The 14,145-nt window shown below is 41.0% G+C and overlaps 1 protein-coding gene across 3 annotated transcripts in view; it reads left to right on the top strand.

Annotated features, from left to right (window-relative positions):
* INPP5K (inositol polyphosphate-5-phosphatase K) overlaps window positions 1–7,909 on the top strand; it is a 45,211-nt gene extending 37,302 nt beyond the window's left edge. For all 3 annotated transcript variants that reach the window (XM_075263939.1, XM_075263937.1, XM_075263938.1), the window contains 5 exons: window positions 855–1,047; window positions 1,373–1,510; window positions 2,585–2,668; window positions 2,897–3,001; window positions 4,637–7,909. In XM_075263939.1, the coding sequence (XP_075120040.1) occupies window positions 855–1,047; window positions 1,373–1,510; window positions 2,585–2,668; window positions 2,897–3,001; window positions 4,637–4,729 (613 nt within the window). In that variant the 3' untranslated portion in view covers window positions 4,730–7,909. The remainder of the gene's footprint in view (window positions 1–854; window positions 1,048–1,372; window positions 1,511–2,584; window positions 2,669–2,896; window positions 3,002–4,636) is intronic.
* The last annotated feature ends 6,236 nt before the right edge of the window (window positions 7,910–14,145 follow it).

Genomic DNA, 14,145 nt, shown 5'->3' on the forward strand with positions numbered 1-14,145 from the left:
TCATTCAGAAAGCTTTCCATTTACCATCGTAGGTCTGCTCTAATGTCACTATATAGTAATATTAAAGGGAATCTGTCAGTCATAGGTCTGGGGACATACTGGGCAGACCTTTAGACCTGAAAACGGAGATGATCAAGGCTCTGTAACACGCTCATTGTGCTTGGAGTATTTTACATATTTTGAAGAATGTTTGTTTATTTTCTCATCAAACATCAATGTGAAGCCATAAAAGTAAGATGGTATTCTATTAAGGGTGCGCCAAAAGGTACTGGGGCAGGTAAGGAGTTCTCTTACACTGTTTTCCCTTGTGAAATAGTGTCTCGGTTACTGAGCTCTCATAGTTTTGTCAATATGACCATTTGCACTTTTGGAGCAATTAGGGCATTACCACTTGCGTCTTTGGAGCAACAGTAACACCCTCGTAGCTCCAAAGCTGTCAGTTGCATATGGACAAACAGTTATCACTCAGCAACAGAGGCAACGCTTCACGAGGGGAAAATACCTGTAAGGATGGGATCACCTGGATCAATCTGTCTACTGGCTGGATTTGTATCTATATCCTGGTACTGGTGATAAACTCCCTTTAAAAACATCTTTGGAAAATGAGAAAAGTTTAAATGACTGTTCATAGGTGAAGAATAGAGGTAGTAGCAATGGTGGGAGGTAGTGCACATTTGAGGCTAGAATTCTTCACAATGGCAATACTGACTCCATGGACAAATCCTAATGATCATATTAATGTGACTGACATCCCAGTACATAAATGTAGTACAGGTAGATATGGTAGAATGCAGAATTTGTTAGAACTTGGCTGATTCCTCAAATAACCGGCGTAATATTGCAATATTTTCTAGTGGAAAAAAACGCAAGCCGGCTTGGACAGATCGCATTCTTTGGAAAATAAAGGAGGATTCAGAAAGTGAACTGGACGAAGCTGCAGGGTCAGATTTTGAGCATATCCTAAAAGTTCATTTAGAAAAGTATGCAAGTCACATGAGTTATGGAATCAGTGATCACAAGCCAGTAACTGGAAACTTCATATTACAGGTACATACCTTATATATTGTATAACATATGATGCTCATAATATTTCTGTAATCTTTGATTTTACTTCAGAAACTTCCATCTAAGGTTGTTTTTATGCTATAATAAATTTTTAAAAATGGAGGATATTGGAACCTTGCTGGTCAATCTGTTGCCATGTGGCTATTTTGTGGGACAGGTGGCCATGACACTGCAAAGAATGTCATGCATCAGCCAGACATAGCCAAGGACTACTATTAAGTTGCAAAATAACTCTCTAAAATAGATGGATACTCCAAGGATCTGTTCTCTACTACTTACGCATTTTAATTTATAATATTTCTTGTAGATAAAGCCTCTAATCCTTGAACCTTCAGTTTCTCTGAGAGCAGAGGGAGAATGGAACGCCGACCACGACTCTCTCATCAGCTATTCTGTGAGCAAGGATTTTCCCAGCAGTACCTGGGACTGGATTGGGCTCTACAGGGTATGTAATGGTTAATGCTCTTTTGTAAATTCAGATTATATTTGGATCATTTGACATCTGTGACCTGTAAAGGTTCAAGCAATACTTCTAGCATGAAAAGCAATGCAAGTAGTTCTGTATGAGGTTTGCTGAATGGGATACCTGGACACAGTTTATTCCTGGAAAGTCAGGAACTGGCGAGAGGTGCACCTGAATTATCAAGAGTCTTTGGCCTTTTAGAGTCAGGCACACTCTTGTGCACCAGAATTGAAATCTACACTAGAAACTGGTATAGATTTGGTGTAACTCGCACCAGTTTTGTTATAACTCGTATTTCTAATTATTACAACCTGCTAATCATGAGAAAGCATATAACATGTCTCTTGCTATTTATGGCATTACTGCAACATTACTATGATCAAACTGGCAGCCCATTAAGTTATTGAGTCTGACCGCCTAGTGCAAAAGGGTCTGGTGCTTTGTTTCTTTTTAGCTCTTCTCCTCATTGCCTTAACTTTTTATCCAATTCCTTACCTGCCTGTATCGTTAAAAGTGAAGTTCCTCTGAAGACAGGGACACTCCTAAAGGGAATTGGATGAACAGTAGCTACCTCTATAGGATGTTTCTTCAGGCAAAGTTTCTTCTCTTTTTCTACACACAATTCTGTTTCCATTGTTTTCCTATGTTAAAGTGTTCTATACGGCCAGCTTCACATGGCTAAGTTCAGGCCAGAATACTCAGTTTGTGCAGCGGCTGGATTTACCAGGTCCAATGCTGCTCAGCTGAACTGAACTCAGCATGTCAGATCAGTTTGACTGAGCCAGGTTAGGCCCAGCAAATTCAGCTGGTAAATAGATCGAGATTCCTGGCCTAAATTTGGACATATGAAAACGGCCTAGGCTTTTACAGCTAATAATATAATACTAATACATTGTATTTATATAGCACCAACATATTCTGCAGCACTTTACTATTTGTAGGGTTAAAGTGCAGACAAGAAGATACAGTACATAGAAATAGTCAATTCATACAATGCGATTGATGGTCCTGCTCGCAAAAGTTTACAATATATAGATTCTCTCTATTTTTTTCTAGGTTGGCTTCAGACATACTAATGACTATGTCACTTATGCCTGGGTTAAAGATGATGAAATTTCTTTCAGTAAAGACTGTAATCAGGTAAGAAGAGATTCCCTAATTCCAAAAGGCTTTGCAAGTCACTTATATGTCAGGTTAAAATTCATACACAATATATTTATATATATTATTAATTTGCAATACTTATATGTGTCATTCACTTAAGCAAGTCTTACCGTTTACATGATTCAGTATAAATACCCACCCTGTTTTTTTGAGAGATAGAAATCACAGAAATTTGTCAGATGTAACCTTGTAACCTTTCTGTAGGTTTACATTAATGCGGATGAAATTCCACTTGATGGAGGTGAATTTCTGTTGGGCTATTTCTGTCATAATTTGCAATGTTTGGCTGGCGTCAGTGAGCCGTTTCAGGTATGTGAATGAACTACATCTGCCAGGGGTGTAAATCAGGAGTGGGCGCTAACAGAGTACATGGTCCATGTGCTGTATGCTGGCCGGGAACAAGCCAGCTAAAATGTTAGGATCAAAAGTGTCTCCCTCTCAATAGCTTAAAAAAAAAAAAAAAAAAAGTTGCAATATTACATCCCCTTTCACATACCCACTCACATTTCACTACTACCTAGGTTCTCCAATGGTGAAGGAGGTAAAATTCCAGCAAACCACTTCTTGTATAAAATTAAACTTTTAATAAATTGATGAATAAACATAAAACCAAGGTGGCCCCTTGACCAAACCTCACATTATGCACGCAATAAACAGGTGAAGAGCTGACGCGTTTCGAACATGCTAGTGTTCTTAGTTGTAGCAACGACTAAGAACACTAGTTTTATACAAGAAGAAGTGGTTTGCTGGAATTTTACCTCCTTTACCATTTGAATCCAAGCTTCCCAAGCCGAGGGGATCGTACATCTGTGCAATCCAATCTTTGGGGATGTCGTGAGTTTATATAACAAGACTTTTGAACATATGTGCTTTTGCAAGAGGGCTGTGAACTTTTCCCTTTTTTTCCCCTGCTTATTGTGGACATAGGTTCTCCAATGGTCTATACTGCCTGGTCCCTATCGGCCCACAAGACGTAGTAGAAGCAGCCCACTCACAGTCACAGAATGAGTGCCAGTTCAAAGAATGGGACTCACCACATTTTCAGTGAGTTCCAGTAGAAAATATCGTAGAACAGCACTCCTACACAAAGTTTGTTTCTTGTATATTATATTGTGGTACAAGATATCTGTAAATCACTGCTTAAGACTGAATTTTTGTTCATCCACACATACTGTATATAACCATATATCCTTTTATATAGCTATCATTTCAGGGTGAAGATACCCTTTATCAGACATAGGCTAAGGGTCATGAAGTAATAAGAGAACTGTAGGTGACTTCTCAAGAAGAACTATAGGTCAAGAAGTCACCTAGGATGGAGATATAGGAGCACCATCATTGATGTATCTCCACCATCTGGCTTGTTGGCCCAATGTTCTTCTGCAGGAGTCACCTTCGATCCTCATATTCCAGTGTGACTCCTTAGCTACCTCCTTACCTGAAACATTGCGCATATATAGATAGAACAATAAATGGTTATAGATGTATGGATATACAAAAATTCCTAAGTCATAAGCAGAGATTTACTGCCATCTTGTACCACAATAGAATGCGCAAGGAACAGACTTTGTGTCAGACTGATGTTCTACAGTATTTTCTACTGATACACAGGAAATTCCTCTTAACCAGTCACGTTTTTACCTAGGCAGGGATTGGCTGAGCAATATATCCTCTGTATGTCGAGATGGACTAGGACGTATACTCAAAAAGAACTAGGATGTGGGGGGATCAGTAAAGTAAATCCTGCTTCTTTACTGTTTTAACCCATTTAGACCTTTTTGTATTTTACCCCTTTAATGTATACCTAGACATGGATAGCATGGAGAAAATAATATAGATCAAAAATAGGAGTAATTTAATGTATTTACAACATAGATCACAAATCTATTTAGATATGAAATGTACAGTTTTGTAAAATGTCCTGTGTTTGCTTTTGTTATGTAGATACAGCCAGGCAGGACCTTATCAGCAAAAGATGGCACCGAAGAAGTTGACGATTCCACCAAGTCCGACATGTTCATGGGGGCAGGGTTTTAGAAGTCTTGTGATCCGCTCTAAGGTTCTTGTATATCTGATGCCTACCACTGCTTCCCTGCAGCACAAGAAAACAGCATTTGCTTAGCTTTGTTATATACTCAGCAAAAATGTGTTTACATCCTCAAAGGAGAATATATCATGATATCACTGGATACAGCAGAACACCAATGGACTCTTTTAGGTTTTTTTTAATCATTTCAATTTCCAGAGTAGTTTACGTGTAACTAAGGTGTTATTTTTAATTTGTAAGACTGGGTGAGTGAATAGAGCGCAGTACTGTAAACGCAGCCAGCGATGACTTTCAGCCAAAATACTTTGGTTGTCCTACTTTTTCAGTAGGAACTCTATATATCTTACTATATGTCCATATTATTTCAGTACCATATATGTACCTACTACTGATGGTTATATCCACAGACTGACTGTGTGCTTACATAGTCTTCAATATACACTGTGTTTTTCTACTATTTCTAACCACACCTTGAAATGTTCTAAAAGTTTCTTAGTCATTTTTGCCAAGTGACCTTGTCTCTCATGTGCTGGGTAAGAAAAGGTATTCTGACAGAGACTGGCTAGTATGGGGTCAAAAGAACATTCTTTTGGGCGAACGGTAGTCTATTGATGTCTGACATAGGCCGCAGGAGCTTTTTTAGTTTCATACAGCAAGTAAACACAGCATAAAGCCTTAAATACAATACAAAAAAAAACAACAAAAAAACATATCTTAAGTGTTTACACAACGCTGAGAAATTTTATCTTGGAAATTTCAAGCGACTAAAGGAGCAGTACTTTCCAAAGTAAAATATCATTGCATCAGTTCAGAAAAACAAAAATTGCTTAGGATGTATTCACACATGCTGGTAATATATGAAAACATGTTTTTCCCAGGAATTATTATGTGTGAATTCGCTCTAAGAGGATGCCACTTTGGCAAATTACAAAACCAAGTGTCTTTCATTACATGTATTCTTATACGTGTATGTATTCAGTGTTACACCTCGGTAGCTTTTAGGCACAGATATTTGGCACCCTATATGCTGCACTATATGCTGCCCATCACATAGGTCACACCTTAAGTCACATATGGCCTTGAAATGTAAGTCTGCAGAGATATGTAGTGTGTTTCCCAGCCTTCCCCTTCTCTAAGGACAGGGACCCTAAAAACGCCCTTCCCTCAAAATGCCTACAGGCTTATTGCACTTACATAGCACCTTCGTTAGCTGTAGATTGTTAGAGTTAAGTCCTCCATCTTTGTATTTTGGCAGCCAAGATCAAACAGCGTTTCCCTGTTTACACCCTTACACATGCATCCTCTTCTGAGCTGATCATGACCATGAGTAGAACTTACCTCCTTAGACAGTGACTTGTCCCCCTTAAGATCTAAAGGATCAGGTATGCTGAAATTCACGTCCAATACTTCTTTCCCAAGACGTGGCATCAGGGAGAGTCTTTTACCTATTACATATGGCCACCTTAAGGCTACGGCTACTTTTGGTCAGCTGCAAGTAGTCCTATAATCCCTGAGGCTTGACCTTCACAGATTAGACCTGGTCTGAGCTTGTAGTACTAGACACAGTGCATGGACAAGAGTTACTCTGTTTCTAATCTTATACACACCCTTTGAAGAGAGTCTGTCATTGAGGTGCATGTTCAGCAGAAAACATCAAATTTTCTATTTCAATGAAAATTGTTCAATATCAGGAATAAATGGGTTTTAACACTAAGCTGCAGGGTTGCATAGTGGTGAGGCTTAGCAGCAGTTCCCGGTCACTACAGAAAACATTGAAGTAGATTTATTATGTCTTGTATGTCTATTTTGTAGAGTACAGGGCATAAAAAGTTGCAATTTTATGTGCAATTCCTTTTTTTGCAGAAACAATTTTGACTTTTTCTTTTTGCGCCACCCTCCCCAATTTCCTGAAAAGTGGTTTTGGCAAGCCCCACCAAATTTCTTATCATTACGCCCCGAATCTGGAGAAAATCCTGCTGGAAACCTATGTCACCTATGAGTTGGCATAGATTTCCTTCCAGACACGAGGGGTGGGTATTACGGATGGACTTATATAATCTAGCATTGATAATGCCAGTCTTCATAAGTCTCCCCCACTGTGTGCACACTGCCCAACACCTGCCATGTTCTCTGTTTACGGTGCACAAGTAGTTGCTTCAGAGGAGGAAGGAGTTGTCATCCTCCTTCCTTTCTCCACTGCCGCCAATGATGATCTTGACTATGTGTGAAGGGACTGGGATGGAGGAGAATGGCAGTGGTTTCTTTGATGTGTACCTTTAAGAGTCAGGAATTGGGATTGCACTTGCCGTGGCATTAGGGACTAAGCAGTTAATGGAAGTACTTTTATATTTTATACTTTTTTGCCTTGTTTTTAACCAAATATTGTATTGGTTTTTAGAATCCTGATGCTAAACTTGGTATCGCTACCAAAGGGCCAAATTCTGGTCTCATGATGACTCTATTGCACCTTACAGGATTATGTCACCTCCCTGACAGTTTCTCCTTCATTGCACAGTTTTCAGAGCACCGATTGCAGCTTTATAGCCCAGCTATATCTGTACTACACAAGATTTCCAGAATGCAATGGCTCAGATTCTTGTTTTTCTACATGGTTTTATTAATAATGTTTAGTGCAGGCAAGAAACCACATCAAGTCATTCTGTTCAGATTTTAAAGGACTTTCAAGGACCAAAAACTCCTTAGTGCCTTGCTCCTTTTTTGCTGTGGGAAGTATGACAAGCTTTATGCTTGCTCCTACTTATGTGTAACGTGTGCTTTGATCATGCTACACACGGTTTACATGTGTTCACCACACAATGAATTGATCTAATGCCTTTAACAATTCAGCTTCTCAGGTGTCTGTCTTTAAAGAAGTCGTCTTAACGGGAAAAACGTCTAACATTTTCCTCTTTACAAAAGTTTCTGAAGTCTCTTTTGTTGCTGTATGGATCGCTCTACCCCCAGTAGTTACTGTATTTTTCGGACTATAAGACGCACTTTTTTTCCACCCAATATGGGAGGAAAATGTGTGTGCGTCTTATAGTCCGAATGCAGCGTGTGCAGCGTCTGTGTCCCGTCTGTGTGAATCAAAAGGAGAGCAGCACGGTGCCTGCCTGCTCTGCCCCTCCTTCCCTGTCTGTGTCGCGTCTTTGCAGGAGCGAGATCTGAGAGGCAGGGAAGTAAGGGCGGGCCAGACAGGTGAAGGAAGCGTGGTTTCAAGCTTGCCGAGAAAACCACGCCTCCTTCTCCCGTCTGGCCCGCCCCTCCTTCACTGCCTCTCTGATCTGGCTCTGGCAATGAAGCCACACAGACAGGGAAGGAGGGGCGGGCCAAACGGGAGGAGGAGGCGTGGTTTTCTCGGCAAGCTTGAAACCACGCCTCCTTCACCCGTCTGGCCCGCCCCTCCTTCCCTGTCTGTGTGGCTTCATTGCCGGAGCAAGATGTGAGAGGCAGTGAAGGAGGGACGAGCCAGACAGGTGAAAGAGGCATGTTTTCAAGTTTGCTTAGAAAACCACACCTCCTTCACCCGTCTGGCCCGCCCCTTTTTCTCTTCTTGCATAGCTTCACTGCAGGGTGTCTCTTTCCATCCATGGATGAGATAGATTAGATATAGATAGACAGACAGACACAGACAGACAGAAAGATAGATAGACGGATAGATAGATAGATAGAGATATATGTTCAAATCACCCCCATATCCCTAGAATACATATAAAACAAAAACATTACTGTGAAACACATACACATTTGGTATCCCTGTGTCCGAAAGCCCCCGGTTCTATTTACATTGGTGAAATATTATATTATTAGGTTATTAAATATTTCACCAATTTTTTTTCCTTAAAATTTTTTTTTTCCCTATTTTCCTCCTCTAAAACCTTAGTGCGTCTTATGGTCCGGTGCGTCTTATAGTCCGAAAAATATGGTATATCATGCGTATACGATGCACTGAAGACGTTTTTATTATACTGTATATCTAATCTGATCGGTATAAACTGATTTTGTGCCTGGTACTTTCTAGTTATTAGAGGTTTCTAAGCTGCTGCTTGTAGATATATGGTAGGATGTTAAATTATCTAAAATCATTCTTATTATGTATAACTATATTTTGTCAAAGCAACAACAGATAGTAAAGAGCTAAAGCTCTGTTCACACTACTGCTCAGAGGGCTTCTTTCGGCATGCAGTATTATTTTTACAATTATAGAAATCCAGAGAGGAAACCGATCAGACCACCCAAGTGAATGGGGTCCACTGGCAGCCATTTGGATCAGTGGGATGTTGGATTTGCCATAATAACTATGGTTTATAAGTCATAGCCATGAGTCTAGTATGGACCTAGCCTGAAACGCACAATGGTTTAATTTTTATCTGTTTTTTATTTCATGATTTTTAGTTATAAATTGAATTTCGATAGGAGTTATTTCATTTTAATCATGTAGAAAATGTAATTAGGCCAATTGTATGGACCAAAATATTCTGTTCTATAGATGGTTTATACCTCTGTGAGCCACAGGAAACTACATGTCCCAGCATGCACTGGTTAGTTGTTTAGCGACCAGGTACTTTACATGTTTGTCTAACCCCTGTGGTCAGCTGTTATGCTCAGGAGAAGCAACATCTGAAAGAGGAATAGCATTACATACCCATGTGTGCATGGTCGGGCTGGGTTCAGAGTACCGACCATCTTCCTCTCCCCCATATTATCTATAGGAGGCACGCGCACAGGGTTTGTTTCCTTCATCCAACTCTTACATGCCCACCACATGACATACACCCCATAGGGGCTGCAGCTGAACCTCAATAGTTAAAAGCAATTATTAGCACTAATAAACTTGTATAGTAGCCCTGCCGTTTTTTGTCTCCACATTTAGCAGTACAAGCAGTTCTTCTATGTCGCATCTATTCTGCTCAGAACCTGCGGTCTCTATTAGTTGTTTCTGAATATAGGTTTATTATTTATTAGTTGGGGTGTACATATAATTCTTGCATTTAGTAGATGTTCTGAATAATATATTTTGCTATTTTACTGTGTTCTGTGAGTTTGCTGCATAAAGAAAATAGCCAGACAGGTTATTACAGATCATTGTGTATGCAATCCTTGTGAAGATTACGTGTCATATTTACATCTTACCGTATGTTGTGTTATGGCCTTTTTTTTCTATTTTTCAAGACATTGAGTACTAACAAATAAACCTAATGTGACAACACGTTTCTTTGTTGTATTTTTGTATTCTGCATGCTATGACCAAAATTTTAAAGGGCGTCTACCACCTTCTCTAAGAATTTCCATCTTCTATCACTGTATTATAGAGCAACATACAAGGTAAGTAACATACATTTATTAGATATATCACTTCTGTAGATTTGTAGAAAAATCATTTTGAAGTCTTGTGCAAATGAGCAGTTTGGTGCCATGATGATGTCATAGCAGTGGGGAGATCAACTCAGCAGCAGATGGGAGGGGTCTGAGTGGTAAGAGCAGTGCTCCAGGGATCTAAGGTCCCGCCCCCAGTGCACCAACTGACTCATCCACATAAGACTTCAAAGTTGTGTTCTACAAATCTACAAAAGCGACATGCTTAACAAAGGTATGTGGATCACTGTAGTGTGCACTGTAACATGGTGGCAGACACACAATCCCCCCACCCAATAGAAAAAACCCTGTATTTACCAACATGTGCACCTGGGGCCTATATATGCGCAGCATAGGTGTAATAAAAAGGCACTTTTAACAGAACTGCATTACAGTTTATCGCCTTTTCTAGTTTTTGTCTGTATAGCAGCCTCTTTAAGTGAACTTTTTTTTACCAAATAACTCGTCTCGGGAGGAAAAAACTCAAAAACGGAATTATGAAGTAGCCAAGACAATTTAGAACACCATATACTTTGCTGCTTCTCTCCCATCTACCACTTCTATACAGGCATTATACCTTGTCCATCCCTATTTGTCTATTTTAGCCCTCTCTGAAACTTCATGTAGGACATACCATCCGAGGAAGGGCAGTCTTGTCCAAAACGTCGCACCATATTGGTTATTGTCGTGCATGCACTATCTTCTGGATTTAGATGTTCTGAATCTATTGCCGCACCTTGTGTGCAAACTGGATGTATCACATTTTGCGGCTGCTCATCTTATATAGATCTCAGTATTATTTCAAATAAATGAAATAACCAGCAAGCTCAAAAGAAAATTGTTATAGTGCTGTGCCATCCTGTATATGCAATATTGTGTCCACCAGCTGCCTATTTGTTTTAAGGTGGAATTTGTTATTGTGGATGTAATCAGAGCCAGTGATCCATCACAATGTACAAGTCCTGCAGAGTGAACGAGATTTAACAAAGCCTCATCCAGCTGCTATACTTAAAGGAGCAAACTGATATATCAAGGTGATCTGGCTCAACAGTAACTATCTGCCCCTTAGAGGGAATCTGTCAGCAGACTGATGGTACTCTCAACAAGCTCGGACTGGCCCAAATGAATGCCCCGATAGGCCTCAGAGTCAGGTGGGCCCCCATAGCATAGTACCCTCATTGCATTTTGTACAGATACTCATCATACAGCATCTAATCTAGGCTATGTGTCAGTATCATAAACTGGGTAGAAACTACCAAGTTTATTTTTATATACTGTAGACCAGGGGTGCTCACATTTTTTCAGCATGTGAGCTAATTATAAACTGACCAAGGGAGAAGATCTACTGCCCACTTCTTGTGGGCGGGCCTGTGTGCGGGGCCAGACATGTGGGCGGGGTTGGGCGGAGCATGAGAGCAGGAGAGAGCGGCGTTCAGGGATCCCTGATATCTGCAGGCCCCGCCTACCAATGTCCGGAGATGACTCAGCCTGCACTGTGAACAAGCAGCACCCCGGCTCCCTTCATCCCTAAGAATGGGGAGCACGTCATCCCCCGGAGCTGCTGCTGCCCGGCCTGCAAGTGTCCGGAGTGCTTGTTCACAGCGCAGGCTGAGAGTCATCTCCGGACACTGGCAGGCGGGGCCTGCAGACACCGGGGATCCCTGGTTGCATCCCCGCGATCGACCCATACGTCCATACGGTAGATCGCGGTCGACGTATTGGGCACCCCTGCTGTAGACACACTGGGCATCTGAGATGTCATCTAAGTGCAGAGTCAGACCAACCAGTATCCATCCTCCTTGGGCCTCATCATCACATTCTCCATTACTGCAGGGGCTACAGTCACAGTCATCTTGCACAGTCTTTTTACTGCCTGAGGATTGCTGCTGTGGAATACAAATCCATGGCTCACAGAGGTAAAATGGCCCTAGGTTAAGGCAAAAGCCAGGGGAGGGCCTACTGACAAGGCCCCAGAACAAATCCAGGTAGATGGCTACTACTGAAAAAAGAAAATTTGGTTCCAGATACACAGAACCTTTTGCATGTAGAACCGAAACATTGCAGTTGGAATAAACCCAAACATCGCTTCTTTTCACTAAGTTGGAGTGCTGCCTATTTCTATATTTCTGGCTTATGTGGGACCCTATGCCCTATCCATTTGGCCCTGCATTCGTCCTAGGAAAGCTTGTTACACGGTGTTGCTCTCTACTGAATTGGACTTTACTACTGAAAAAAGTTATGTTGGCAGCATTTTAAGAATTTGCAAACATGTGTCAAGTAATATATGCATATAGCTGTACAGTGGGCAGCCAACATTATTTTATTGGTGGGCCCTAGGCACCCCAGTCCGACATTGTGCCCTAACCACAGGCAACATGTAATACTGGCAGGATCCAACATTAAAATAAACTGCATTTATTCTAAAAATGTCACCCAACACTGACTCATTGGGGCCGCCCAACTTTGACTTCTCAACTTTGTTTTTTCCCAAGTATATTTTATGGCCCCCACCCCAGACTATAATCGCACTCAGTTGTGTCAAACAAGTTCAGCTGGAAAGAAACCAGAGGGCCGACCATCGCGAATATTTGTCCAAATGAATGCTTCTCACAATGTAGCCTGTATTCATGGACTATAACAATTTTTTCAGTGTAAGATTATGCAGACTTGGGGAACATGTTTCATGGCTTCACGTAATTCATTCTGAGGATTTATAGCAGAAATGTTGGCACAGAAATATTTTTATAGTGATGGACGTACTATATATTTGTAGGTGATATTACTATTCATGGAATACGTACTATTGCCCTTGTCACTAGGTCTTCAATATTTTATCTTCTTTCCTGATACTCAGAGCAGCATTTCAGTTGTTTGTATTACAATCTATGACCTTATAGGTTCTAGGAAAATGTTTGTTTTGGTACTGTGTTAGCCAGTGGTTATAAAATATAAAAAACAAAAAAAACTTTGCAAGTCTTCAGTAGGTGATACCTTTTTTAATGGCTAACTCATAATGATGACAGAATATGACGTTTCGAAGCTTTCCTCTGAGCTTCTTCTTCAGATATAACTAAAAGACACTTTCTAGAGGCTGCATATTTATGTACAACAGGACACATAGGGATAGGATTACAGGAGGGAAGGGGGAAAGAGGCTTATTACTATATACTTATAACAACAAACAATCAATTGCCAGATCCCCCAGTTCTTATCTTAATGGCTGTCTTAATGATGTGTATAAAAAGACATAAACCCACGTGAGATGTTCATCCCATTGTCCAACGTCTGGAATAGGGTCATGGCCTTGTACTCATAAATCAGTCGCTGTTCCCTTGATTTAAAGTTCCCTTTTAAGATCAAGATTTTCATGTCATTGATGATGCTGTGGTCTTCCTGGCAAAAATGATTTGGCACGGGAAGATCAGTTCTCTGTTGTTTGATTGTATGGCGATGTGAATTAATTCTCATTCTGAGTTTCTGACCAGTCTCTCCAACATACAGATTTTCAGTGGAACATTTGGTGCAAATGATCAAATACACTACATTAGGTGTGTTACAGGTGAACGTACCTGGGATTTTATATTCCCTGTTAGAGTTTGGTATCTCTATCTTGTCAGTGGTCAGTATGTGTCAGTATGTTGTTATAAGTATATAGTAATAAGCCTCTTCCCCCCTTCCCTCCTGTAATCCTATCCCTATGTGTCCTGTTGTACATAAGGGCTAGTTCACACGTGAGTATAAGGGGAGGTTTTTGACAGCGGATTTCGCGTCCAAAACCTCCCCTTATAATGGTGGTCTATGGAGACCGCCGGGCTTCTGTTCTCCGCTAGCGGCGAGCTGCTGCTAGCGGAGAAAAGAAAGGACATGTCCTTTCTTCAGGCGGAAGCCGCGCAGGTTCAGCCGTGCGGCTTCCGCCCCCGGCAGCTCCCTCCTATGTCGGCTCATTCATTTGAGCCGACAGCAGAGGGTTAAGGCGCGACAGCGATGGTCGCGGCGGGCGGGTTTTGACAAGAGAGAGACTCAGCTCGCCGCGTCTCTCTCTGTGTCAAAA

The sequence above is a fragment of the Leptodactylus fuscus genome, chromosome 2, assembly GCF_031893055.1.
Source record: "Leptodactylus fuscus isolate aLepFus1 chromosome 2, aLepFus1.hap2, whole genome shotgun sequence".
NCBI classification, from domain to species: Eukaryota; Metazoa; Chordata; class Amphibia; order Anura; family Leptodactylidae; genus Leptodactylus; species Leptodactylus fuscus.